The sequence below is a fragment of the Lithobates pipiens genome, unplaced genomic scaffold (genome assembly GCF_037356315.1).
Source record: "Lithobates pipiens isolate NorthernLeopardFrog02 unplaced genomic scaffold, aLitPip1_a1.2 Scaffold_25, whole genome shotgun sequence".
NCBI lineage: Eukaryota > Metazoa > Chordata > Amphibia > Anura > Ranidae > Lithobates > Lithobates pipiens.
The window spans coordinates 182,091,090-182,117,202 of record NW_027507787.1 but is presented as its reverse complement, the minus strand read 5'-3'; the positions used below and the strand labels follow the sequence as shown (position 1 = coordinate 182,117,202).

At 40.9% G+C, this 26,113-nt stretch overlaps 1 protein-coding gene across 2 annotated transcripts in view; it reads right to left on the bottom strand.

The window, feature by feature from the left end:
- CFAP46 (cilia and flagella associated protein 46) overlaps positions 1 to 26,113 on the bottom strand; it is a 328,406-nt gene that overhangs the window by 159,442 nt on the left and 142,851 nt on the right. For both annotated transcript variants that reach the window (XM_077455243.1, XM_077455242.1), the window contains 3 exons: positions 25,283 to 25,399; positions 17,663 to 17,824; positions 11,992 to 12,140 (listed from right to left, as the gene is read on the bottom strand). In XM_077455243.1, the coding sequence (XP_077311369.1) occupies positions 11,992 to 12,140; positions 17,663 to 17,824; positions 25,283 to 25,399 (428 nt within the window). The remainder of the gene's footprint in view (positions 1 to 11,991; positions 12,141 to 17,662; positions 17,825 to 25,282; positions 25,400 to 26,113) is intronic.

Below are 26,113 nucleotides of genomic sequence, written 5' to 3'. Positions count from 1 at the left end.
TTCTGTGGACAGGTGTCTTTTATAAAGGTAACAAGCTGAGATTAAAAGCCCTCCCTTTCAGCCCCAGTTCACATCGCGGATGATTTGACATGTCAAAACACATGCCAAATCACAGCCTATTGCCGGCAGTCAGTGGCACCTTCCGAGTCGGTGTGACACCGATTTTGTGGCACCGCACCAATTTTCAAAAGTAGTTTCTGCACTACTTATGCTGCATGAACCAGCACAGATGTCTTTCAAATTGCCCCCGAACTCTCAATGAAATGCAGGTTTGAAATCGTGCGAGTTCAGACCCGCCTCCATTGTGAATGTACCCTAAAAGAGTGCTCCTAATCTCAGCTTGTTACCTGTACAGAAGACACCCGGGAGCCTGATTGATTATCAAATACTTATTCCATGCATTAAAATGCAAATGCCCCCAAAAAATGCAAATCCATTTATAACTTTTTTGAAATTAGTTTTTCTGGATATTTTTGTTGTTATTCTGTCTCTCACTAAACCTTCCATTAAAGTATGGGCTGATCATTTCTTTGTCAGTGGATAAACTTACAAAATCAGCAGGGGATAAAATACCTTTTTTCCTTCACTGTACAGTATTTGGAATACAAGATTAATTTACCAATCTCAGATGCTTGGGTTTTCTGCTGTATTATATTTGAACATCCAGTTGTTTAAGGGGCAGAGGCTTTGTTCAGTTGTTTTTAATTATTGGCCAATATTTGTATCTAATGTATTTTTATATGTTTCTTCTGCATGGTTATGAATAAAGAAACCATATGGTTAAATATTGTAGGTTGTCACTGTAGTGTTCCCAACTACATTTCACCCATACTACAATATATGTAGAGAATGTGGTGGAGTTGAGTCTAAGCCAGATTTTTATTGTTTCTGTATCTCTGCCTGCAAAAAATGCTAGTTGCCTACCTTTCACGCTAAAGGGAGAAAGCGGAGAGGGAAGGAAGCACCAACTAAGTGTAGTATCCCATTAAAATGTTTTTGATGAAGACAGATTAAAAACACTCACAAGGTAAAAATATATAAAAGGCTCATCTGGTCACACTAGGTGTGGATGTGAATCCTCCTGATCCCATCCTGCAGGACCGCTGTAATGTGTTTCGGCTGCTGGGCATGGAGATATCTGGCTCGGGAGCCTGAAGGAGCCCTGGGAAGCTACACTGACCAGCATGGAATGCATGGCAGACGTGATGTCACCGGAAGGAAAGGAGGTACCAGAGGAGATGGGAAACAAGGCAGGCTATGTGTTTTGGAGCATTCGGCTCCTTCTACAGGCTTAAGTGGCCATTAGCACAGGTGACTTTATATAGTAATGGCTGGAGCCATGGCTGGAGGACTACAAGAACCAGTGGCTCCACCATATAAGAGGAAGGAGGCAGAAAGGAGGCAGAAAATACTCAGAGTTAACAAAAATCATAAATATATACAACAATTAAATATGAAACTATCCAATTGGTAATAACACAATTTGCAGAGAATAGATATATATATATATATATATATATATATATATATATATATATATATATATATATATATAAAATGAACTGGACAAGCCTAATAGCAGATAAAAAATAAATGGATGTAAAAAAAAAAAAAAAATATATATATATATATATATATATATATATATATATATATATTTTTTTTTTTTTTAATCGCTAATAAGTGCTAAAAAACTCACTGCAAAGCTACTACCATTTTTATAATGTTATTTTAATGTCCAGTGAGGCCAGGGTAAGACTTGCACTATCCAATAATTCTACCACTGCTCTACTGAGTTTGTTGTCTATTGTCTGACATGCCCATGTGGTTTGTTTTACGTGGGTAGAACAATCCGTGGTTGTGATAAACACAGTGTCCCCAGGCATTATCTAGGCATTACATAAAAATCCACAGCTGGACTGAAGGTGTGGGTCATTGAGGCCAAACCTGCCACATATTCTGCTGCAGAATGGTTCAAATGCCTATGCCAACAAGAGACATACTGGATTTATTCTCTCAATACTTGAATGAGGAAATTGACACATTGTTTTAAATGGTTGGGGTCCCCTTATCATGTATGTTGTACCTGTTAGACCTATGTTGTTATGTTGTCCATCATTTTTTAGAGGTATATTTAGTTATCACTGCGTCATATTCATTTTACTATAACAATTATCTTACAGTGGACCCTTAAGGTCACTTTCTTCAGTTATCAAATTTTCACATTATTATTTTTTATCTGCTATTAGGTTTGTCCAGTTCATTCTATATATATATATTACTATCCTCTGAAAATTGTAGTATTATTACCAATTGGATAGTTTCATATTTAAATTATTATGTGTATTTATGATTTTTGTGAATTCTGAGTACGTTTTTTGTCCCCTTCCTCTTATATGGTGGAGTCAGTCACTGGTCTTTGTAGTCCTTTAGCTGAATACTCCGAGCGCGTAGCTTGCCTTGTTTCCCCTCTTGTCTGGTACCTCCTTTCCTTCCGATGACATCACTTCTGCTGTGCGTTTCACGCTGATCAGTGTGGCTTCCCGGTGTTTCATCAGATTTGGTGTCCTGTCAGATTTTGTAACGGAAGTGACGTTCTGTCGCTGCCATCTTGCTACACCCTGCACTCGCCCACAGTAAGGATACAGTGAGAAGCCAGCAAGTGGACATTTAGTTACACCCACAAGAGTTTTGCATTTCACACTTATTTTTAACAGTACACTGAGCTTATATAGTGAAATTCAGTATTTTAAATCCTGTATCCACCTTAAACACTGGTAAAAAATAAATAAAAATTATATATATATATATATATATATATATATATATATATATATATGTATATATGTATGTGTGTGTGTGTGTACAGTGCTGGCTGGACCATATACCCTTTCTTCAAAACTACCTAAAATAAGTACACAGATCAGAAGATCTAAACTTGCTCTAGCTTCTGACTTGCAGCTTATTTGTTCCTGGGCTGTAAATCAAAATCTTCAACCCACAGACATCCAAGTAACTAGCATTTTCATAAAGTGGCGGGCAATTAAGCCCACCTGTGGGGTGAAATGCACCAAAGTGGTGGAGAAAGTAGGTTAGCAGTTTCCACTCAAGTACAATAAAAGAATTGAAACGCTGGGATTATATGGTCATTGCAGCCATAAATGTATTACTATTTTATATCTACAGTTATGTGGCTGTAAAAGTACACTTGTCATGAGAGAAGTAGAGGCCAAGTCTGAATTTAATACATTTGAATCACAGTTACAGAGCAAGCATTCTGTAAATGAGTGTCAAAAAAGTTCTAGCATTCCATATTGCTATCCTTGTTCTGGGTCATTGACTTAGACAGCGCTGAAGCCACAGTATAGGCATGACAGATGGGAAATTAACATTTTCAAACTGAAATGTTAACAATGGCAGCCCATACGGATCTAGTGACAGTTGTATTTTAAATAGGTACTTAAATGTTACTTGAGATGTAGTTCATGAGCATTTGATCTGTATGTGATAAAAGAACCTCTTCAAAAAGAAAAAAAAATTTCGCAAAAAGGTCATGATTAGGCTTATAGAGGAAGTTGAATGTTCAGTCTTATTATTATAACTGTGCGGGACTACTTATGAAATAATTATGTTTCTGCATTATTTAGCCTTATGCATGTTGCTTGAGCCTGACACTTTAAAGGAGGTGTCAAAGGGTCACATAGGGTTGCCACCTCACCCCTTTAAAACCAAACACATATTAGTTAATTACACAGGTTCTGTGGCTGATTAAGGTTGTAATTAACAACCCCAATACAGTGCACTTACACCCCCTTCCTGTCCAGACCAATTTTCAGCTTTCAGCGCTTTCACAGTTTGAATGACAATTACTCAGTCATGCAACACTGTACCCATATGAAACTTGTGTCCTTTTTTTCACACAAATAGAGCTTTCTTTTGGGGGTATTTAATCACTAGTGTTTTTATTTTTTATTTTTTGTGTTATAAATAAATAAAAAAATGTAAATTTTGTGAATAAAATGCCCTTTTCTGTCATAAAATTTTGTTAATTAGTAATTTTTCTTCATACATTTTCGCCAAAATTTATACTGCTACATATCTTTGGCAAAAATAACCCAGATCAGTGTATATGTTTTGGTCTTTGTGAAAGTTTTAGAGTCTACAAACTATGGTGCCATTCACTGAAAATTGATCACATCTGATCAGGCCTTCAGTACATCAGGTGTATCTAATTTCTTATTATCAGGTTATTCACTCAGGTTATTCACTCACACACAGCATATGCATACAACAAATTACACCCCAAAATACATTCTGCTACTCTTCCCGAGTATTGCGATACCACATGTGTGAGACTTTTACACAGCCTGGCCACATACAAAGGACCAACAGTGAAGTAGCACCTTCAGGCGTTCTACGAGCATAAATTACATATCTCATTTTCAACCACCTATTACACTTTTGAAGGTCCTGAAGCACCAGGACAGTTGTATTGCCCACAAAATTACCCCATTTTGGAAAGCAAACACCCCAATGTATATTCTATGAGGCATGGGATGCAAATAGGTACTCGGGTACTCTGATGGGCTGGTGACAGGTACTCGGGTACTCTGATGGCCTGCTGACAGGTACTCAGGTACTTTGATGGCCTGCTGACAGGTACTCAGGTACTCTGATGGCCTGGTGACTGGTATTCGGGTACTCTGAAGGGTGGTGACAGGTGCTCATATGGACTGTGACAGGTACTCGGGCACTCATATGGACTGACAGGTACTCAGGTACTCTGATGGACTGCGACAGGTACTCGGGTACTCTGATGGACTGTGACAGATTCTTTGGTACTCTGATGGACTGTGACAGATACTCAGGTACTCTGATGGACTGTGACAGGTACTCAGGTACTCGGGTACTCTGATGGACTGTGACAGGTACTCAGGTTCTCAGATGAACAGCGACAGGTACTTTGATGGCTGGTGACAGGTCCTCTTTATTGGGGGGGGGGGGGGGCAATCAGTGTGTTGGTGTGTACTGTAAGCAGTAACGAGATGTTACAGCAATCTCCTCCTCACACACAATCGTTGTGTGAGGCTGAAAGACTAAACTTCTGCTGGTCTTGTGGATTATGCCCCATGATCACTAACATCCAGTAAACCCAGGAAAGGCACCACATGACTTCAGCATGCCCAATCATACTGAGGTGTGGAGCAGACAAACCTGGGAGAGCTGGAGAAAAAAGGAGGGGGGGGGGGGTGTGAAGTACACAGAATTCCTGTCTCGTGTGCATGAGATAGGGAAATCACCTGTCACTAACAACATGAGGGAGGAAACAGACACCTATTTCTCTGTGTGTCTGTTTTTATCTTACTGAAAAAAGATACGAGGATTGCTCAGAGCTGGATTAACTCTTTGTGGCAAGACTGAGCACCGATGAAATGACCTCCTATATTCTACAAGGTACAAGTCTTAATTTAAAAAATAAATAAAAATAAATTCACATAGTGCTTTACCTGCATCAAATTAGCTCCAGAACCTGTGTGATTAATATGTGTTGGGCTTTAAAGTGGTCGTAAACCCTTACAGACCACTTTTTACTATAGGTAAGCCTATAATAAGGCTTACTTGTAGCTACACCGGATATCTCCTAAATCTGTTTAGTTTAGGCGATATCCCCTGTATCTGCATGTGCCGACGTCATCGGCACATGCACACAGAAGCAATGACATGTTGAAAATGTTTAGGTGTTTTAAATAACTGTGCAGGAGGTAACTGTTTTTTTTGCATGCTATAATATTTTGTTCTATATTATGGTCTTATGGCTGCACCATCTTTAATGCATCTTTTAGGGTGTGTCCCTAATTATCTTGTTTGTTTGCTTCAGCTAGTGTGTCGGGAGTGATGTCAAGTGTGGGAGTGATGTCATGTGCGGGAAATACATAATGGCAGCGCCGGAGCCTGCGATACCCAGAAGTAACTCCGGGAGTGATGTCGTCGGTCGGAGCGGTGTACGGGGACTGCTATGGGGGGCTTTGATCTAAGAAATTTATAATGAGCTGATATACTATGCATACTAGCTCATTATTCCTTTGTCTTGCAGGGTTTTTTTTTAATTGTAGGTTTACAACCATTTTAAAGGGATGAGGTCGCAACCCTAGGTATAGATGTCACCTGACCAGCAAATCCAAGGCCTTTACCACCCTCCGATTGCTCACTGAAAGCCTAAAGGCAGACGAAGGAGACTGTACATGTGTTGCGGCAAATGTAACTTGGCTTGTTGAGTTAACAGGTGGCACCACTTGTCAAACTCACCCATTGAAGTCAAATGCTAGTCCCACAGTTGTAAAAAGATAGTTACAAACAAAATTGCTGTTCAGCAAAAAAAAAATGTGCATTCAGGAGGCCGCAGTATCTTCTCCTGAACACCTGGAAGTCGCTGTTCTACAACCTAAGGCCCAATGTGAAGGAGCATTTGTTCACTTAACTACTTCCCACCCGGCCAATGTATATATACGGCCGGGCGGGAGCCTTCTACTTCTGAATGGACGTTCCTGAACGTCCTTCAGAAGTAGGGGGATCGCGCGCGCGTGCCCGTGCAGCGGCACAATCCCGATGCGCTCGTGTCACCCGGACAAAGCGCATCTCGGATCGGCAGGAGGGCTCTGTGAATGGCCCTCCTGATCACATGATTAACAATCAAATGAGAACACAGTGCTATAAGAAGCTAGGAGGGTGCTGCTCACCCCAAGTAGATACAAATAGAACTAGTTCCCCCACAAGCGGGGTTTTTAGGCAGCAAGAGACAGTAATAGAAGCCAATAGAAGTAGTATAAAAGGTATTTTAATAATAATAATTGGTAAAAACAAACATGAGCTTCACCTGAACACTTGAATAACGGACAAAATCATGTATATAAAGTACATATGATGTCACATGGAAGTAAAATAACAGACACAACTATGTTACACTGTATGAGTAGATAGCAGTGAGAGCATAAAGCTAACGCGTTTCGACCCCAGAGGGGGTCTTCTTCAGAGACGGTGGTCTGTTAAAAGAAAAACAAGATTACACTGAATAAATAAATCCGGTGTTATACATATTAGGGATACCCAATATCAATTTAAAAATGGTTTACCCAATAATGTACTTCCAGGTAGATAGGATGGATTGTAGTGCTTCAGAAAAAAGGTTCTCCCATAAGGCAATGTCTCAGTTTCCTTTACACATCTTGAGTGGTACTTGGTCCGTATGTATTGCCAAGGTGCCAGATGGAAGAAGAGGCAGCATCACACACCCACTGGCGTGACTCACGGGAGGTCACACTAATGCCTTGCCCCCCAGAAGAGGAAACTCTGGGGGGGTAGGTGCGAGTGAGGGTACACCGAAGATATGGCGGGTCACACCTGCAGCAAAATCCCAACAATGGCAAAAAATTAATTAATTAAATAATTGAAAGCAAGGATTATTTAATGTTGGAGACATGGAGTGCATACATAATATGGGGATAATAATATCATATCCCCGTTATGTATGCCAAAGGTTGTGCACATGTACACATATACATATACGCACTTGCACCCCCAATTGTCCAAATGTCCATATAACATGCTTTCTAAAACCCGGACAAAAAGAAAAAGAAAAGGGGGGGAAGGAACCACGCCTGGGAATCCAAGGAGTCTTTTTGTTTGTTTGTTATATGACCCGCATATATTATTATCTACATATGTTTTCACTTTTTCACCATTCCTTTGCGCACTTTTTCTTTCCCTTTTTAAGCGCATACTCACACTGCTTTCACACAGCCCACTTCCCATCACCTTTATTCCTCTTTTTCTTCCCCATTTTCTTTTTCTCCCGTCCCCCTTTTTTCTGTGTATTAGAGCTCACACACTGACACACATTTGCACACCCAATCATCCCAGGCCATTTTTTCCTTCGTTCCCCTCTTTCTTAGGCTCCTTGGATTCCCAGGCGTGGTTCCTTCCCCCCCTTTTCTTTTTCTTTTTGTCCGGGTTTTAGAAAGCATGTTATATGGACATTTGGACAATTGGGGGTGCAAGTGCGTATATGTATATGTGTACATGTGCACAACCTTTGGCATACATAACGGGGATATGATATTATTATCCCCATATTATGTATGCACTCCATGTCTCCAACATTAAATAATCCTTGCTTTCAATTATTTAATTAATTAATTTTTTGCCATTGTTGGGATTTTGCTGCAGGTGTGACCCGCCATATCTTCGGTGTACCCTCACTCGCACCTACCCCCCCGGAGTTTCCTCTTCTGGGGGGCAAGGCATTAGTGTGACCTCCCGTGAGTCACGCCAGTGGGTGTGTGATGCTGCCTCTTCTTCCATCTGGCACCTTGGCAATACATACGGACCAAGTACCACTCAAGATGTGTAAAGGAAACTGAGACATTGCCTTATGGGAGAACCTTTTTTCTGAAGCACTACAATCCATCCTATCTACCTGGAAATACATTATTGGGTAAACCATTTTTAAATTGATATTGGGTATCCCTAATATGTATAACACCGGATTTATTTATTCAGTGTAATCTTGTTTTTCTTTTAACAGACCACCGTCTCTGAAGAACACCCCCTCTGGGGTCGAAACGCGTTAGCTTTATGCTCTCACTGCTATCTACTCATACAGTGTAACATAGTTGTGTCTGTTATTTTACTTCCATGTGACATCATATGTACTTTATATACATGATTTTGTCCGTTATTCAAGTGTTCAGGTGAAGCTCATGTTTGTTTTTACCAATTATTATTATTAAAATACCTTTTATACTACTTCTATTGGCTTCTATTACTGTCTCTTGCTGCCTAAAAACCCCGCTTGTGGGGGAACTAGTTCTATTTGCTCCTGATCACATGATGGCCGTGTCCAATCACAGCTGTCATGTGATGTAAACAAACAGCCGGTTGCTAGGCAATCGGCTCTCCTCTCCTCACACGGAAGTCGTCGCTGAGAAGAGGAGAGCGGATCGCTGCAGCCGGCTGATGATCAGTGAGTATGAGCTGTTTTTTACAGCTTTTTACTCGCTGATCACCAGTCTAGTCTAAAACACAGTGAAAACACAATGTCCCCACACATGTCCCCAAAACACACATGTCCCCAAATAATAACAACACATGTCCCCCACACAATGTCCCACTAAAATCACATGTCCCAATGATTATCTGCACACATATGTCCGTGATCACCTGCACACATCTGTACATGATCATTTGCATACATATGTTCGTAATCACGCAAACCAATTATTATACACTTAAAGGAAGTTTTTTTTACCAAAGACATGTAGCAGAATACATTTTGACTTAAATTTATGACAAAATTCGATTTTATTGGATTTCTTTTAAAATAGAAAGAAGAAAATATAGTTTTTTTTCCAAATTTACACAATTTTTTTGCTTATATCGCAAAAAATAAAAAACGGAGTAGTGAATAAATACCACCAAAATAAAGCTCTATTTATGCAAACAAAATGCTGAAAATTTCATTTGGGTACAATGTAGCATGACCGCACAATTGTCATTGAAAGTACAAGAACACTGAAAGCTGAAAATTGGGCTGGGAAGGAAGGGGGTGAAAGTGCCCTGTATTGAAGTGGTTAAAGCAGGTTTTGTATGCCCATAAAGTCAATAGGAATGTTAAATTCCAATCATAGGGAGGTCAACAGCAGGTCAAATACACCTGTAAATAAATTTTGAATGATCTCTGAAACATCTTAAGCTCATGGCAACCAAATGAGATTTTCACAAGCCCATCTACACAGGCCCTAACAGTTCGATAGAATGAAGACTCTCTAATTGCCTCATCAATGGAAGTTCCTTTATTTCCATCTTGTCAAAGTTACCATTCTGCCAAACAAAACATTATGGTGGTATAGAAAGATGGCACCTGCACCAGACGAGAGCCCATAGGCTCTTTTCCGGACCTCCCTAGGCAGTGGAATTGCATGAGAGACAAATTATTGTGCAAATGATGCTCCTTTTTTATGGTAAACTGGTAAAGTGGTCACTTGGGCGTGATGCCCTTTTAGCACTATATGTTGAAACAGGCTGGTGGGTGCAGAACAATTAAGAATGCTGGAAACTCAGGATCCCATGGTTTATTATGGGAAAAAGCTATATATTTTTTTTCAAATGTGGTGCTAAATTATAATCCTGGAAACATTTTATCTACTGATTACTGATTTAAACCTACTTTTTTGTCTTTTTAAGAAAATAGAGGACCAGCAACAAAAGACATGGAGGTTGATTTACTAAAACTGGAGAGTCAAAAACTGGAGACTGGTTCAGTTGTCCATGGTAGCCAATCAGCTTCTAACATCAGCTTGTTCAATTAAGCGCTGACAAAAAAAAGGTTGGCTCTGATTGGTTTCTATGCAGACCTGCACTAGATTTTGCACTCTCCAGTTTTAATAAATCAACCCCCATAGTATGATACTCTACTGTACGGATCAAACTCATTTACTTTTTTTTTTTTTATTACAATGTAAGTGTTTGGGAGAATGGACTCACAGTGTTCTTTTTGCCCTCTTTGTCGTCTTTCTATAATGAATCCTGAACATCTCATTGGTTTGTCAGAATGGTAACTAGGGTACAAGCAATTTTCTTTTCTAAGCTAACCAAGAGGTGGACTGACTGAGATTCTAAGATATTCAACGCTGATTAATCGGACTGATGTGTACTGGACATCGGTTTGCCAGATTAAGTCTGGCTCACATCTATTGTTGTATAATATACTGTTTTTACACCTACTGTACTTTACAGTATGTCATCTTATATACTCCCCGACCACTTTATTAGGTACACCTTGCTAGTACCAAGGTTGGACCCCCTTTTTGCCTTCAGAACTGCCTTAGCTCTTTGTGGCATAGATTTAACAAGGCATTGAAAACATTCATCAGAGATTTTGGTCCATATGGACATGATAGCATCACACAGTTGCTCCAGAGATTGTCGGTTGCACATCCATGGAGCAAATCTCACATTCCACCACCTCCCAAATGTGCTCTATTGGATTGAGATCTGGTGACTGTGGAGGCCATTGGAGTACAGAGAGCTCATTGTGCTTTTTAAGAAACCAGTGGTGAGATGATTTGAGCTTTGTGACATGGTGTATTATCCTGCTGGAAGTAGCCATCAAGAGATGTATACACTGATGTATACACTGTAATTATAAACTATGGATCATTTAAATGATGCTCAAGTGGTACTAAGGGGCCCCAAGCGTGCCAAGAAAATATCCCTAATGTATTTTAACCAACTTCTGACCCTACCATCTGAATGTCGCAGCATAAATCGAGACACATCATAACAGGCAATGTTTTTCCAATCTTCTATATTCCAATTTTGGTGAGCCTGTGCGAATTTTAGTCTCAGTTCCCTGTTCTTAGTTGACAGGAGTGGCACTTGGTGTGGTCTTCTGCTGCTGTAGCCAATCTACTTCAAGGTCTGATGAATTCAGAAATGGTATTCTGCATACCTTGGCTGCAATGAGTGGTTATTTGAGTTACTGTTGTCTTTCTATCATCTCGAACCAGTCTTCCCATTCTCCACTAGCTTCTGATTTCAACAAGACATTTTCATCAACACAACTGTATTTTCTCTTTTTTGGACCATTCTCTGTAAACCCTAGAGATGGTTTTGTGTGAAAATCCCAGTAGATCAGCAGTTTTTGAAATACTCAGACCAGCCCGCCTGGCACCAAAAACCATGCCACATTCAAAGTCACTTAAATCCACTTTCTTCCCCATTCTGATGCTCGGTTTGAACTTCAGCAAGTTGTCTTCACCACGTCTAGGTGCCTAAATGAATTGAGTTGCTGCCATATGATTGGCTGATTAGCAATTTGTGTACCTAAAAAAGTGGCTTATGAGTGCAAATGTGAAACACGGCATTTTGCATATCAAAAGGCAACCAATGTGCACTAAATCAATCAAATATAGTAGTGTAGTAGATAGTACTTACCTTAGATGGTAGAGATCTGACAGACTTTTACTTTCCACAACATCATGTGCGATAACCTCTGCCAGTTGGAGAACAGGAAGTGTCAAGTGTGTATACGAGATGTTGTTTAATTCTTCTACAAGCAGATTTAGGTAGTAAAGACTGTATGTCTGCAGAATAAGACAATCATTTAAAAATAATACTTATCAGATTTGATTTCCTTAATTAAGAAAAATGTGTTAAATAATAGTAAACAAAAAAAACCCCCCACAGGGCTACGTGAAGTCAGTATTGGTTCAGTGGCCCCCTCCGTTGAGAAAAACTTAAAAGAGCAAAATGGATAGTCATCATTTTTTTGAGAATACATTACAAAGGACCTCCTATAGAGATCAGTTCAACTCACTTACAGTTGGGCAATAAATACATGTGGTACAGCGCCTTGAAAAAGTATTCATACCCCTTGACATTTCCACATTTTGTCACGTTAGAACCAAAAACGTAAATGTATTTTTTGGGATTTTATGTGATAGACCAACACAAAGTGGCACATAATTGTGAAGTGGAAGTCAAAGTCCAGACCTAAATCCAACTGAGAATCTGTGACAAGACTTGAAAATTGCTGTTCACTGATGCTCTCCATCCAATCTGATAGGGCTTGAACTATAGTGCATCCGGAAAATATTCACAGCGCTTCAGTTTTTCCACATCTTGAAATGTTACAGCCTTGAAAACCAGTTATAATTTTCCTTCCACTTCCCAATAATGTGCCACTCTGTGTTGGTCTATTACATAAAATCCCAATAAAATACATTTATGTTTTTGGTTGTAACATGACAAAATGTGGAAATTGTCTAGGGTTATGAATACTTTTTCAAGTGCTGTACCACATGCATTTATTGACCAACTGTAGTGAGTTGAACTGATCTCTACAGGAAATGTGGAAAATTCCAAGGGGCATGAATACCTTTCCAAGGCACCACATTTACATGGCTCATGGTTCTTCCTCCTGCTAAAGGTTTTGTAATAGTTAAAAATCATAGCATGGAGGCTAGGGAAACCATACATGGATCAGCTAATCTTGGCGCCAACATCTTGATGCAGGTACCCAGGAGTTTCAGCATCAACATTGGTGCAGAATGTGGCCTCTGATGATATACTCTTGCATAAATAGCCTTTTCTAAAGTGTGGAGAAAGCAAAAAACACATGCTGGTATAATACCACAGATGCTGAAAGAAGATAAGATGTTTTAAATGCTAGATCATTTAGAAACACCTTCTTAAAATCAATGCCATGGGACTGCGTAAAAATGTAAAATCTCTCCAACTGGCAAGAATATGACCTAAAGCCTACCATAAATTATAGGAAAGTACCACAAGATATCTATACATACTGTATTTACCCTGAATATTATCTATAAGCTCTTACACCCCAGTATGTTCATTATGCAGACAGAAACATTTAGCTTCATTGGAGCTCTGGTACTCCCCCTTGTAAAATTTCATGCAAAATTACTTTTAAGCCCTTGTACATATGGTCGGACATTCCGACAACTAAATCCATCTGATTTTGTCCGACGGATTTTGTCCGAAACTGTTGCATACACACGGTCGGACAAAGTTGGCGGAAAATCCGACATGATGCCGTTATTTAGATACGACGGGACTACGTTCACGCTAGTAGCCAATAGCTTTGGTGTAGGAATTTGATCTGAGCATGCGTGGCACTTTGTCCGATCGGAATTCTCTACACATGATCGGAGTATGTCCGATCGGAGCATTTTGTCAGAAAATTTTAATAACAAGTTGGAAAACTTGGTCCGTCGGATATTCCGACGGAAACAGTCCGATGGAGACCACACACAGTCGGAATATCCAACAAAACGGTCCGATCGGACACATTCCGTCGGAATCTCCGACCGTGTGTACAAGGGCTAAGGGTTAGTTCACCTTTACAAAAAAACTACCTATAAAAGGTAAGGAGCGTTTGTAGTTAGAAAAAAAACTATGCAGCTTTGACTTGATAAGTTCACCTTTATAACACATTACATCCATATTCGGGGTGTAACATGTTATGAATGCACCTTCCGTTCTCCCGCCGTGACAGCTAGCGCTCTGTGAATGGAAAACTACATGGTCTAGCAGTCTTCATGGCTGTCGGCTTGTAGTTTTCAGTGAACTACTACGGCTCTGCGGCCCAGCCTTTCGTCGATCCATGTAGACATCATAAGGCACAATCTGTCACTGGCTGCATCCACTGGACACAGCTGATGACTGATCACTGTACCGCCCTGCTGTCGGTACAATGTGATCACTGTAACCAATCACAGCATGTCACAGGTCACATGACAGTTAGAACAACAGATGTCTTCCTTTCAAGCCATCCACCGCATACATTTGTGTTGGTAGCTGTTATTGGTCACAGTGATCACATGGTACAGACTTGGCCAATCACAGATAATCAGTACAAAACATTAGGAGGAAACACATACACACTATTGGTATAATGTTCAGCACTAAACCATCTGATGAAAAAGATTAAAGTTTAAAATTCAAATGAGAAGGCATGCATCAGTAACACTAAAAACTTGCGTGAAAAATGTTGGAGCACTTGCAGAGTGCTAGAGTGGGTGGGAACTTCCACGTGCAGTGTCACATGAGCACAAAAGGATCCCCGGGAAGTCTCTATTGAGGGATCCATGAACGATGTGTGTTAGCCGCAGCTGGAGCCTCGGTAAGACTCATGGAGACAGCGGACATCTCCATGAGGCTTACCAAGGCTCCAGCTGTGGCTAACATACAGCGCTTGTGGATCCCTCAATAGAGACTTCCCGGGGGTCCTCCTGTGCTTCTGTGACACTGCACGTGGAAGTTCCCACCCACTCTAGCACTATGCAAGTGCTCCAACATTTTTGGAGCACTTTTTTATGTGATAGACAAACACAACGTGGCACATAATTGTGAATTAAAAAAAAACTATAAATGGTTTTCCAATTTTTTTACAAATAAATATTTTAAAAGTGTAGTGTGCATTTGTATTCAGTCCCCTTTACTCTGATACCCCTAACTGAAATCTAGTGGAACCAATTGCCTTCAGAATTCACCTAATACCTGAATAGAGTCCACCTGTGTGTAACCTTAGTGAACAAACGGCACCATGAAGGCCAATGAACACATCAGTAAGGTCAGGGATAAAGTTGAAGAGGAGTTTAAAGCAGGGTTAGGATATTAAAAAATATCCTAAGCTTTGAACATCTCACAGAGCATTGTTCAATCCATCATCTGAAAATGAAAAGAATATGGCACAACTGTAAACCTGCCAAGACATGGCTGTCCACCTAAACTGACAGGCCGGGCAAGGAGAGGATTAATTAGAGAATCAGCCAAGAGGCCCATGGTAACTCTGGAGGAGCTGCAGAGATCCACAGCTCAGGTGGGAGAATCTGTCCACAGGACAACTATTAGTCATGCACTCCACAAATCTGGTCTTTATGGAAGAGTGGCAAGAAGGAAGCCATTGTTGAAAGAAAGCCATAAGAAGTCCAGTTTGCAGTTTGCGAGACGCCATGTAGGGGACACAGCAAACATTTGTTAGAATGTGGTCTGGTCAGATGAGACCAAAATTAAATTTTTTGGCCTGAAAGCAAAATGCTATGTGTGGTGGAAAACTAACACTGCACATCACCCTGAGCACACCATCCCCACCATGAAACATAGTGGTGGCATCATCGTGTTGTGGGGATGCTTTTCTTCAGCAGGGACAGGGAAGCTGGTCAGAGTTGATGGAAAGATGGATGGAGCCAAATACAGGACAATCTTAGAAGAAAACCTATAAAAGACTTGAGACTGGGGCGGAGGTTCACCTTCCAGCAGGACAATGACCCTAAACATACAGCCAGAGCTACAATGGAATGATTTAGATCAAAGCCTATTCACGTGTTAGAATGGCCCAGTCAAACACTCTCCAGCCACTAATCCCGACCAGAAATACTAAAACCCACTATATCACCAACAAATCCCTCAAGCAGACCCCACCTGCACTGATGAGTATTAATCCATACGATCCTATCGTTCACCCTTTTCTCCACACCTCCCCGTCTAAAATTCCTCGTCCCGGTCTCAACCAATACGGTACTATAGAGAAGCACCACAATTACAACCCGAATAAAAACAATCCCAGGAACCCAGTTAGAATCAATGGATTAATCCAATCCCTCAACCAGTTTTATAATAGACCCACAGAAACCCCTAAAATAAGATCAAGCCCCAGTCAAGCCAGGATCCTACCAACCTCCAATTTAGGTACAAAATTCCCTAATAACAACAAAGATAATAACAACACTTCCAACTATGGGAGCCAGTTAACTCTCACTAGCCCAAAAACAAAAAACCCCAATACCCTGGCACCCCTTGACATCCCACCCCCAACAAACCAGAACTCAAAAATTATTTCTCCAAGGCCAGATCGCACTACACCGCTTTCTTTTTTAGTGGAAAGTCCTCCTCCAACCTCAAATCCCCGAAAAAGAAAACTCACAGAAGAGGCTGTAGAGGAGGACGAACAAATAAGTTACGCAAGCACACTGAAATACCAAAAACGATAAAAATCTTCAACTTATCCTCATATGACCCATCACCCGCTGATATTTCTCTTTTCAGTCGGGGACTAAATTTTTCACCATTAAACAGACCTAACCCTTTCACCTTCTTCAAAGACCTTAACAACTATGTACGCAATCTAACCCTCAAAAGACACTTCCATATAAAACAGGAAAAGAACTCCAAAGAGATAAGAGAACCTGCCAACGGGCCAATTACACCCCCTATCCACGACTCATCTGCATCTACCATAGATGACCCCACATTCGACATCGACAAAGGCCATTGCCCTTTTTGGCTCTGAAGAAAGGGGGTCACTCCAGAAACGCGTTAGACATTTCCGTAGAGGTATTTTCCAATTCCTCGGACATCTGGTCTGGATTCGCCAAACGTTTGATGCGATGGATCTAATTGTATTGATTTTGCCTTTGATCAATACTCGTTTGTGAGTAGCCATTTTGCTATTTGATTTAATTTTAAAGAAAGCTGTTTTATGGTAATGCACTAGGTCAGTGCGCCTTCCCCTCTTTTGTATGTAAACCTATTTAACCCACTTTTACCTACAGGTAAGCCTATAATAAGGCTTACCTGTAGGTACCCTGAATATCTCCTAAACTTGCACCATTTAGGAGATATTCACTGTAGCTCAATCGTGCCATTTCTTCAGGAGCTGTGCCACGACTGGCAGCTCCCACACGCATGTGTGGGAGTGATGTCATCGCGGGTCCGACCAATCACTGAGCCAGAGCCTGCAAACCTGGAAATAGCTCCGGCAGACATGGTGCCAGTCACATCGGTGTAAAATAGTAAAGAAAAAAAAAATTATAAAAAAAATCTGCAATTAATATGTAACACACACTGCTGCAGTGTGAGGTGTGATTTATTAGTCTATGAAATCTGTAACATAGGCTTGAGTAATGATGTTTTATAATATACAGATCTTCCCACAATGAGCTGCTGCTAACATGTTCATTTTTACCATACTGGTAATTAAGATGAACAAACCGTAGTGACATTTATTCTGAGAATCTGACTTCCATCCTCTATATATGATTAGTTCTGTCTCCTGCTGGTCACAGTTCTTTATAAGACTTACTGGTTTTACAATGGTACTTCTGTTTATGACTTGGGAAGATGTATCTTGTTTAAATGCATCTCTAAGCTCATCAGGGCAATCATACGCGGCCCACTCCTCTGTGTTTGAAGGTAGTACGTCAATTGGTCCTTTACGCTTAGGCTTCTCCTTGACCATGACAGGCTGAAATAAAAGGAAAAAAAATCTGGAGAAACATATAGTCTTGTTTATAAGCCATATAAATTGATCTGAGATCTGCCTACTGGTAAGTTTCAACTTTTCTCACGAGTTCCAGTAGCGTTTATATTCCTTCGTATTGATGAAACCAATTAAATCAAGTGATATGAAATTTTTCATCAGTGACCTTAAAGGAACTGGTAATGTCCTCCATATTTTTTTATTTAAATTATTGAATTCAACCATTGTAGGTGGGTGTGACTTTTTCCAGGGGAAAGTATACACGGATTTAATTTCTTTCAATCGTGGAGGCTCGGCTTCACAAATGGGTATTACAAGCATACCCCATTTTTAAGTACACAATGAGGCTTATTTACTAAAGCTGGAGAGTGCAAAATTAGGCTCACTTCTGCATAGAAACCAATGAGCTTCTAGATTTTATTACCAAAGCCTAATTGAAAAAACTGTGGTTAGAAGCTCATTGGTTTCTATGCAGAAGTGAGCCTGATTTTGCACTTTTCAGCTTTAGTAAATAAACCCAATTGTGCACTTAAAAGTGGGGTATGCCTGTACTTAGGGTAGTTTTCATGAAAATTGAGCCTCGTAGGAATACCCAAACTGACCTCGACCCATTGAGGCATTTTTATTTTTGTATAACGCCTCTCAAGAACCAGCCCACTGCTTGCATCAGGGCTGAGGGCTCATGAGAGGAGTATTGAGGCAGCCCTCTCCCACCAGCCATGGTCTGTCATCCCTGGATCTAAAATAAGTTATGCAATGAAAAAATTTAATGAAACCAAAAATATATATATATATTTTTTTTTTTCTCATTCAAATCCAAAACTGTTTTATTTAAATATGTTATTAGTATGTTGATGAGAAGGGGAAATAATTTTATGGCTGTCAACATTTTACAACTTTACTAAAAAATGTCACTCCAAGTCACCTATCCCAGAAATGTGATTGGCTGGGTTGGATTGTCATGGGTGATCACTATCAGGGCTGCTGGAATGTCCAACAGAAAAAGTCAGGCGGAAGCTTTTCATTGTATATTCCGATCGCGTGTATGCCTCATCCCTCATCTGACTTTTTTTTAACGAAAATTCTGATGGACCTAGAAATAGAACATGTTTTAAATATTTCCGACGGAACCAATTCCTATTGGGAAAACCGCTCGTCTGTATGTGTAAAAACAACGCATGCTCTGAAGCAAGTAAGAGACGGAGGTTATTGGCTACTGGCTATTGAACTTCCTTTTTCTAGTCCTGTCGTATGTGTTGTACGTCATCGCATTCTTAACGATCAGACTTTGTTGTGATTGCGTATACGCAAGGCAGTTTCAGTGGAACTCCGTCGGAAAAACCTTTGGAGTTTATTCCGACAGGAAAACTGGTCGTGTGTACGCGGCATAAGAAATCACAGGGCCCAGTACAGCTTAAAGAGGAGTTTCCCCTAAAATAAAATAAAAATTAAAAGTCAGCAGCTACAAATATTGCAGCTGCTGACTTTTAATAATCGGACACTTACCTGTGCCAGGGTCTAGTGATGCGGGGAACGAAGCCCCGCTCATCCCCCCTCCTCTCGGCATTGCAACTGTGGGCACTCACTGCGCATGTGCGAGCGGCGTCGCATTCCGTGATTGGCCGCGTAGTCATCGGGACCCAGGCACTGAAGGAGGCAGACTACGAGGGGCCCCCTAGCAACAGGCATTTAGAGGTGAGTTCATTTTTTTTTCCAAATCTTTTTTATTAAATTTTTTAAAGAATTTTAAGCATTTTTTTTTTGTGGGTGGAACACCACTTTAACTGACAACAGGGCCGCATCTCACACTCCAAAAATATCAAATTATATTTTCGCTAAAATGCCATGGCCACGATGCTATGCATTGCAATCTTAGCAGAAATGATACCCCTATTGAACAAGACCCATTCAAGTGAATAGCATTGCTCTGCACATGCCCCACAACCACTTGCTTGTGGTGCGCTAGTGTGGAGTTACAGCAGATGGTGAGCAGGTAATATTCCTCTTCGCTGCCTGTCTAATGTTCTCCGAAGAGTGATCTAAATGCTGAATGCTCTTCAGAAAACAAAGCACAAGTAAACGAGACCTTACTTGTTTTTAATTAAAAAAAAAAAAAAAATTATTAACTATTTTTTTTTTACTATGCTTTAGTGATGAATAGACACAGGAGCGATCTTTACCTTTCACTAACTGTGGTCATTCAGGAAAGGACATATTTACCGGCCCCTTCCCCTGCTCTCCATTTGGAAACATCATGGCACAGCACAGCAGCTGCCGATGGGAGAGGAGGCAAGGGGGACACACAAGGGAGCCCAATAGCAGGTATAAGGGTGCACAGACAATAGAACTGATCCTCCTGCAGCACAGCTGGAGGGAAAAACAGGAGTAGGAGCCGGCATCACTGCAGGGGGATCCACAAGAGTCAGCAATAAGGCAGTACAGCTGGCCCTGTGGCTCAGCAGGTGCCCCCCCCCCCCCTTTGAAATTATGGGGACTGGCCCAATACAGGAGGGCTAGCTGTACTACCTTACCATGGGCTCTGTTCACCATAGCTAACCCCTGAATTAATCTGGAGGTTTCTGCCCGTGTTACCCCACCTTTTGCACTGGCATATACATACACTCAGGCAATTAAGGATTACAGAAAGGTCTTTTTTTAAGATAATTCTTTGGATTTGAATCGATTGCTAGCCACAAAGGTATATAGAGATATAAGCAAGGGATGCTCCAAATATTTCCACATCTACATGCTTGTTGGCTGCAATGATTGCTAAAGACATTTGGAGATGCTGGTCATTATAAGGGGAGGTTAGCAGGTCCTGATCCTTTATACTACAATGGTGAAGCGTAAAGGATCAGGCGTGCACTACAGAAGTGTTCATGAAGACAGTGAGTGGTAGATTCCAGCAATAGCTTAAAGAGGAACTGCAGTCTGCTCACATAATTTGTAATAAAAACATCTTTGCCATTCTGAAGCTTCCCTCCAACCACTTTGCATATTATTTTATATACACTGTGATTCTGCACTTGCCAAATATGCTGCAGAAATCTCCCTCCACTGAGTCTGGCTGCATCCATTTTAACTGTGGGCAGCTGAAGCTGCTGCCTGGTTACTTCCTGGATTTACACAGACACACAGAGGCACGCCTCCAGATCTGCAGCTCTTATTGGCCCTCTTATGACTCAGCCGCTCTCCCTTCCTGGCAAACTCACAAGAGTGAGAGAGAGAACTGTGCATGATGTCATAAGCCTAGGCTTTTTACCAGACAAAAAAAAGGAGTTGGGCTGTATAAGGTATTTACTGGCAGAAAAAATGGTTTACTATCCAAAGTTAAAACAACAAGGGCAGAAGATTTACTAAATGGAAAGTTGAAAAAATGACTGAAGGTCCGCTTTAAAAACAGTGCAAATATGGGCAGATATCCCCGGAGCTGTCATTTTTAGAGCGATATCTGGCCATCTTTGCATGATAAAATAGAATAGTTAGCATGCTAATAAAGCCAGACTACACCATAATAATCATTGTGTCACCCCCCCATATGTTGCAATCATCAGAGTGGCTCTGGAATGAGTTTCAGTACACATTCTGCAGTCAGGTGACTACTGAAAGACACGGCCACTCAAGTGTCACTTCCTATGTCACCTATCAGTTCATTAAACTCAAATCACTCACAGAACTGCCAGCTGACTTGTCATATATTCAGCAGGGATGCGGCACCTTTCTGTAATGTCACTGCTGCAGATCTTAACATTCCACAGCAGACTGGTGTCTGGATTGGCGACAAGCAGTGGTAATGATGCTGATGCTGGCTAGAGGAAAACCCATGGGATATGTATATTGTGCAGCTGTATACAAGTCATACAGCTAAGCCTTAGTACCGCTGCTGCTTTCCTTCAACCAGTTGCTAAATTTAAATTTTCTATTTTAATCAAGACTTTGAATTTATTCAATTCAATTTTGCAGATTAAAATGTGTAATCTGTAATTATTCTGGGCCCAGAGTTCTGCTATATTCTCTATATAAGAGTAAGAAATTACACAGAGGTTTGAGAATATTATAGTAATTATTAGGCTTTTTTTTAATAAGATGACAAGTTATATACTAGCCCTTTAATTAACAAAATGTAGCTGATGTAGCCATGTTTGATTCATTGTGCTGGGGCCAGTATTAGGGCACTCTGCATAGGTCTGTGTTGACAAGCCTCTCATTATGAATGAAAGCCACATGTGCTTCGGAGAACTTTTCACCCTTCTCGTTGAATAAAACAACAGGCATTGCGTGTATGAGGGATGCTTGGTTCACAGGTCACAGGTAACTATTTTGAGACTTTCTACATTTTATCTCTTGCAGGAAAGACTACATAACATTGGTATTTAGTTACAGCCAATTGATTCTTTCAATGCTACCAGCATATTCATGCACGCAATGGAATAATGCAGAGGTCTTTGAAGAACCACTTTCTTTTTTTTTCCAAGGCTAGTGCATTTGAGCAAATTAGCGGTACTAGAAATAGGGTGCACTGTGTTGTTCAGGCAATTCCATTTTACCAGTGCATAAGAACAAGTTATATAAGAGGTAAAGAAGTCAATGCCAACAAGCCACAATGCTTTGTGATGGGCATAAACGGATCCACCTTGCCTACACATTCAGTTATATTACAATGGGTATCAAAAATATGCTCTACATTATTATTTGATCCTAGTATGCTAGGCTCAAAAAATAAATAAAAAAATGCTTATTTAAAAATTTAATGAATGGAGTAAAATGCTCAGAATCTATCTTGCATAAGGCCGCTTTCACACGTGCGGACAGTATGTCCGTATTTCATCCATCCGTTTTCGGATGAAATACAGACATACATGCATCCCTATGAGATAGCGGGTGTCTGCAGATGAACATCCCGACGACCGATATCGTCCGTCTCCGCTGTGGTCTAATTCTGCAGACGGAGGAAAATCCTATTTATCTATCCGTCTGCAGAGCGGATTGGATGAACACAGACAGACGGTCCGTGTTCATCCGATCCCCCATAGAGGAGAGCGGAGATCTGACAGGGCGGTCCCTACTCAGTGTGCAGGGACCGCCCTGTCATCTGCCGGCAAGCGGATGTTCACCGGTCGATTCATCACGGATCCGTCCCGTGTGAGGGGGGCCTTAGTCTGACTTCAACAGTGAATTCTGATTGATTGCTACAGGTTACTGCATGCTGCCTTGAGATTTGCTTTTCACCGTTTACTAAAGGCTAATGTATCCTAATGTCACGTACACACGACCGGACTTTCCGGCAGAAAAGGTCAGATGGAATCATTCCAATCGTGTGTGGGCTTCATCTGACTTTTTTCTTCAAAAATTCAGACGGACCTAGAAATAGAACATGTTTCAAATCTTTCTGACAGAATCAGTTTCTATCGGGAAAACCATTCTTCTGTATACTGGTCCGATGGACGAAATATGACGCAAGGTAAGCTATTGGTTACTGGCTATTGAACTTCCTTTTCTAGTCCCATCGTACATCATCACATTCAAAACTAACGGACTTTGGTGTGATCGTGTGTGGGAAAGCCGTTCGGTCGGAACTCTGTCAGGAAGTCTGTTGGAGTTTATTCTGACGGAAAGTCCAGTCGTATATAACATAGAGCAGGAGTCTCCTTGTTGGTATCAGTGGGAGGAATAATGTCCCAATCGGTGTCAGTAGGAAGAACCATTCTCCATTGTTGGTGTCAACAATGGAGACCATTTGAGACCATTTGAAGACCACTGACAAAGTATATTTCTACCCAAAACTAGGTAAGGGTTAGAGTCTTTGTTGGATTCTTTTTGCAGTCTGTGATCCCTATTTGAGAAGTTTACCTTCATTTCTTGCCCTGTGACAAAGTGGTCTCTAGAAAAGGAACTGAACAGAAAACTCCAACTGTGATACATAGCAAAAAAAAAAAGAAATATCTAACCTTCCCCAAAAAAGTGTTGTTACTGTTGTGTACATGTTGGAGAGATGTTTCCTCACTTCTTGCCCCAGTGACACTGTTGCAGCGACTGGAAGTAAAAGGAAAATCGCACCAAGAGATACAGAAATCCAACAGTGCTCTGGTAGGAGTTCCACTTCAAGAAAACTATACATGAACATGAACTGTTGTAATATTTGAGCTACAATGAAAAATCCTATCGATATATGCCTGTATGGGTGCAAATAACTGTAATAGAACACTGAGTATGAGGACATCAGCTAAATAGAAAAATCAGCAAGGAGAGTCCTTTAATTTTTTGCAGATTAGACACACACATATATATATATATATATACACAGTATACACACACACACACACACACACACAAACGTGACAACAATTAAGAAATTACACTTTGCTACAATGTAAAGTAGTGAGTGTACAGCTTGTAGATCAGTGTAAATTTCCCATCCCCTCAAAATAACCAACTCAACACACAGCCATTAATGTCTAAACCGCTGGCAACAAATGTGAGTACACCGCTAAGTGAAAATGTCCAAATTAGGCCCAATTAGCCAATTTCCCTCCCTGGTGTCATGTGACTCATTAATGTTACAAGGTCTTAGGTGTGAATACGGAGCAGGTGTGTTACATTTTGTGTTATCGCTCTCACTCTCTCATACTGGTCACTGGAAGTTCAACATGCCACTTCATGGCAATAAGATTGTCAAGACCCTGAAACTGAGCTGCAGCATGGTGGCCAAAACCATACAGTGGTTTAACATTACAGGTTTCACTCAGAACAGGCCTCGCCATGGTCGACCAAAGAAGTTGCGTACATGTGCTCAGTGAAATATCCAGAGGTTGGCTTTAGAAAATAGACGTATGAGTGCTGCCAGCATTGCTGCAGAGGTTGAAGGGGTGGGGGGGTCAGCTTGTCAGTGCTCAGACCATACATTGCACACGGTATCAAATTGGTCTGCATGGCTGTCTTCCCAGAAGGAAGCCTCTTCTAAAGATGTTGCCGAAGAAAGCCCGCAAGCAGTTTGCTGAAGACAAGCAGACTAAAGACATGGATTACTGGAACCATGTCCTGTGGTCTGATGAGACCAAGCTAAACTCATTTGGTTCAGATGGTGTCAAGCGTGTGTGGTGGCAACCAGATACGGAGTACAAAGACAAGTGTGTCTTGCCTACAGTCAAGCATGGTGGTTGGGGGGGTTCATGGTCTGGGGCGCCTGAGTGCTGCCGGCACTGGGGTGCTACAGTTCATTGAGGGAACCATGAATGCCAACATGTACTGTGACATACTGAAGCAGAGCATGATCCCTTCCCTTCGGAGACTGGGCCACAGGGCAGTATTCCAACATAACGACCCCAAACACACCTCCAAGATGACCACTGCCTTACTATAGAATCTCCGAGTAAAGGTGATGGACTCCAATTAAACATTCTAAATCTAGTAATCATATTGTCCATTTAGTCACATACAAGTTACCTCAATTGTTTCTTTCTTTCCTTTCTCTTTACGGGATGATGCAGATTGTGGATTTTGAACAGAGGCAGGATTTTTTTGTGATGATTTCATGAAAGAAGATGCTGCAGGCAATGACGCCTTCATTGAAAAGATAAGTCAGATGTCTTTAGAAATAATGCATTAGAACAGTGTGCATTATTAATATTAGAACAAATAAAAAGTCACAAATAGCAATTCTGAAAATACATAATCTATGTCAATAGCAAAGCTTCCAAACAGTATGACCACTGTTTCATACATTATAGTATATAGCTAAAGATGTAGTAGTGGAAATACACATGAGAACAGTTTACCAGCCAAAGGACTTGTACATCTGTGCAGCCAGTAGTCCTATCCAGGCAGTCCCTTCAGACATAACAGCCCCTCCTCTGCAGCTTGGTCAAGAACTATCCTAGACTGTTGACTGCACATTGAAGGAGTAGCAGAACAGCTATGAATCTTCAACCCCCTCTCCCTTTCTCACTATGCTTTCCTCTACTGTCAGCATGTTCCCTGAAAGCCCATGTGCACAGCAGAAGAGCCAGAATGGCTTCTAGTCCTGCCCCTCTCTCTCCCAATTTGCATACTGGCAGAAGTGAAATAAAAGGCCCAGCTATAATTCTTGCACAGGGGCCCTTTAGTGATATTTCTATATGAAATATATGCACACTGAGCTTTTCTACAAAACAGGATACAAAATGCATAGGGTATCAGAAGAGCACTAGGTGGCAAATGTGACTCCACCTACTTTTAAAATGCTAACAAACATCATCATGTATAATAGTTTCTAAAAAGTTCTAAAAAGTTGTGGCT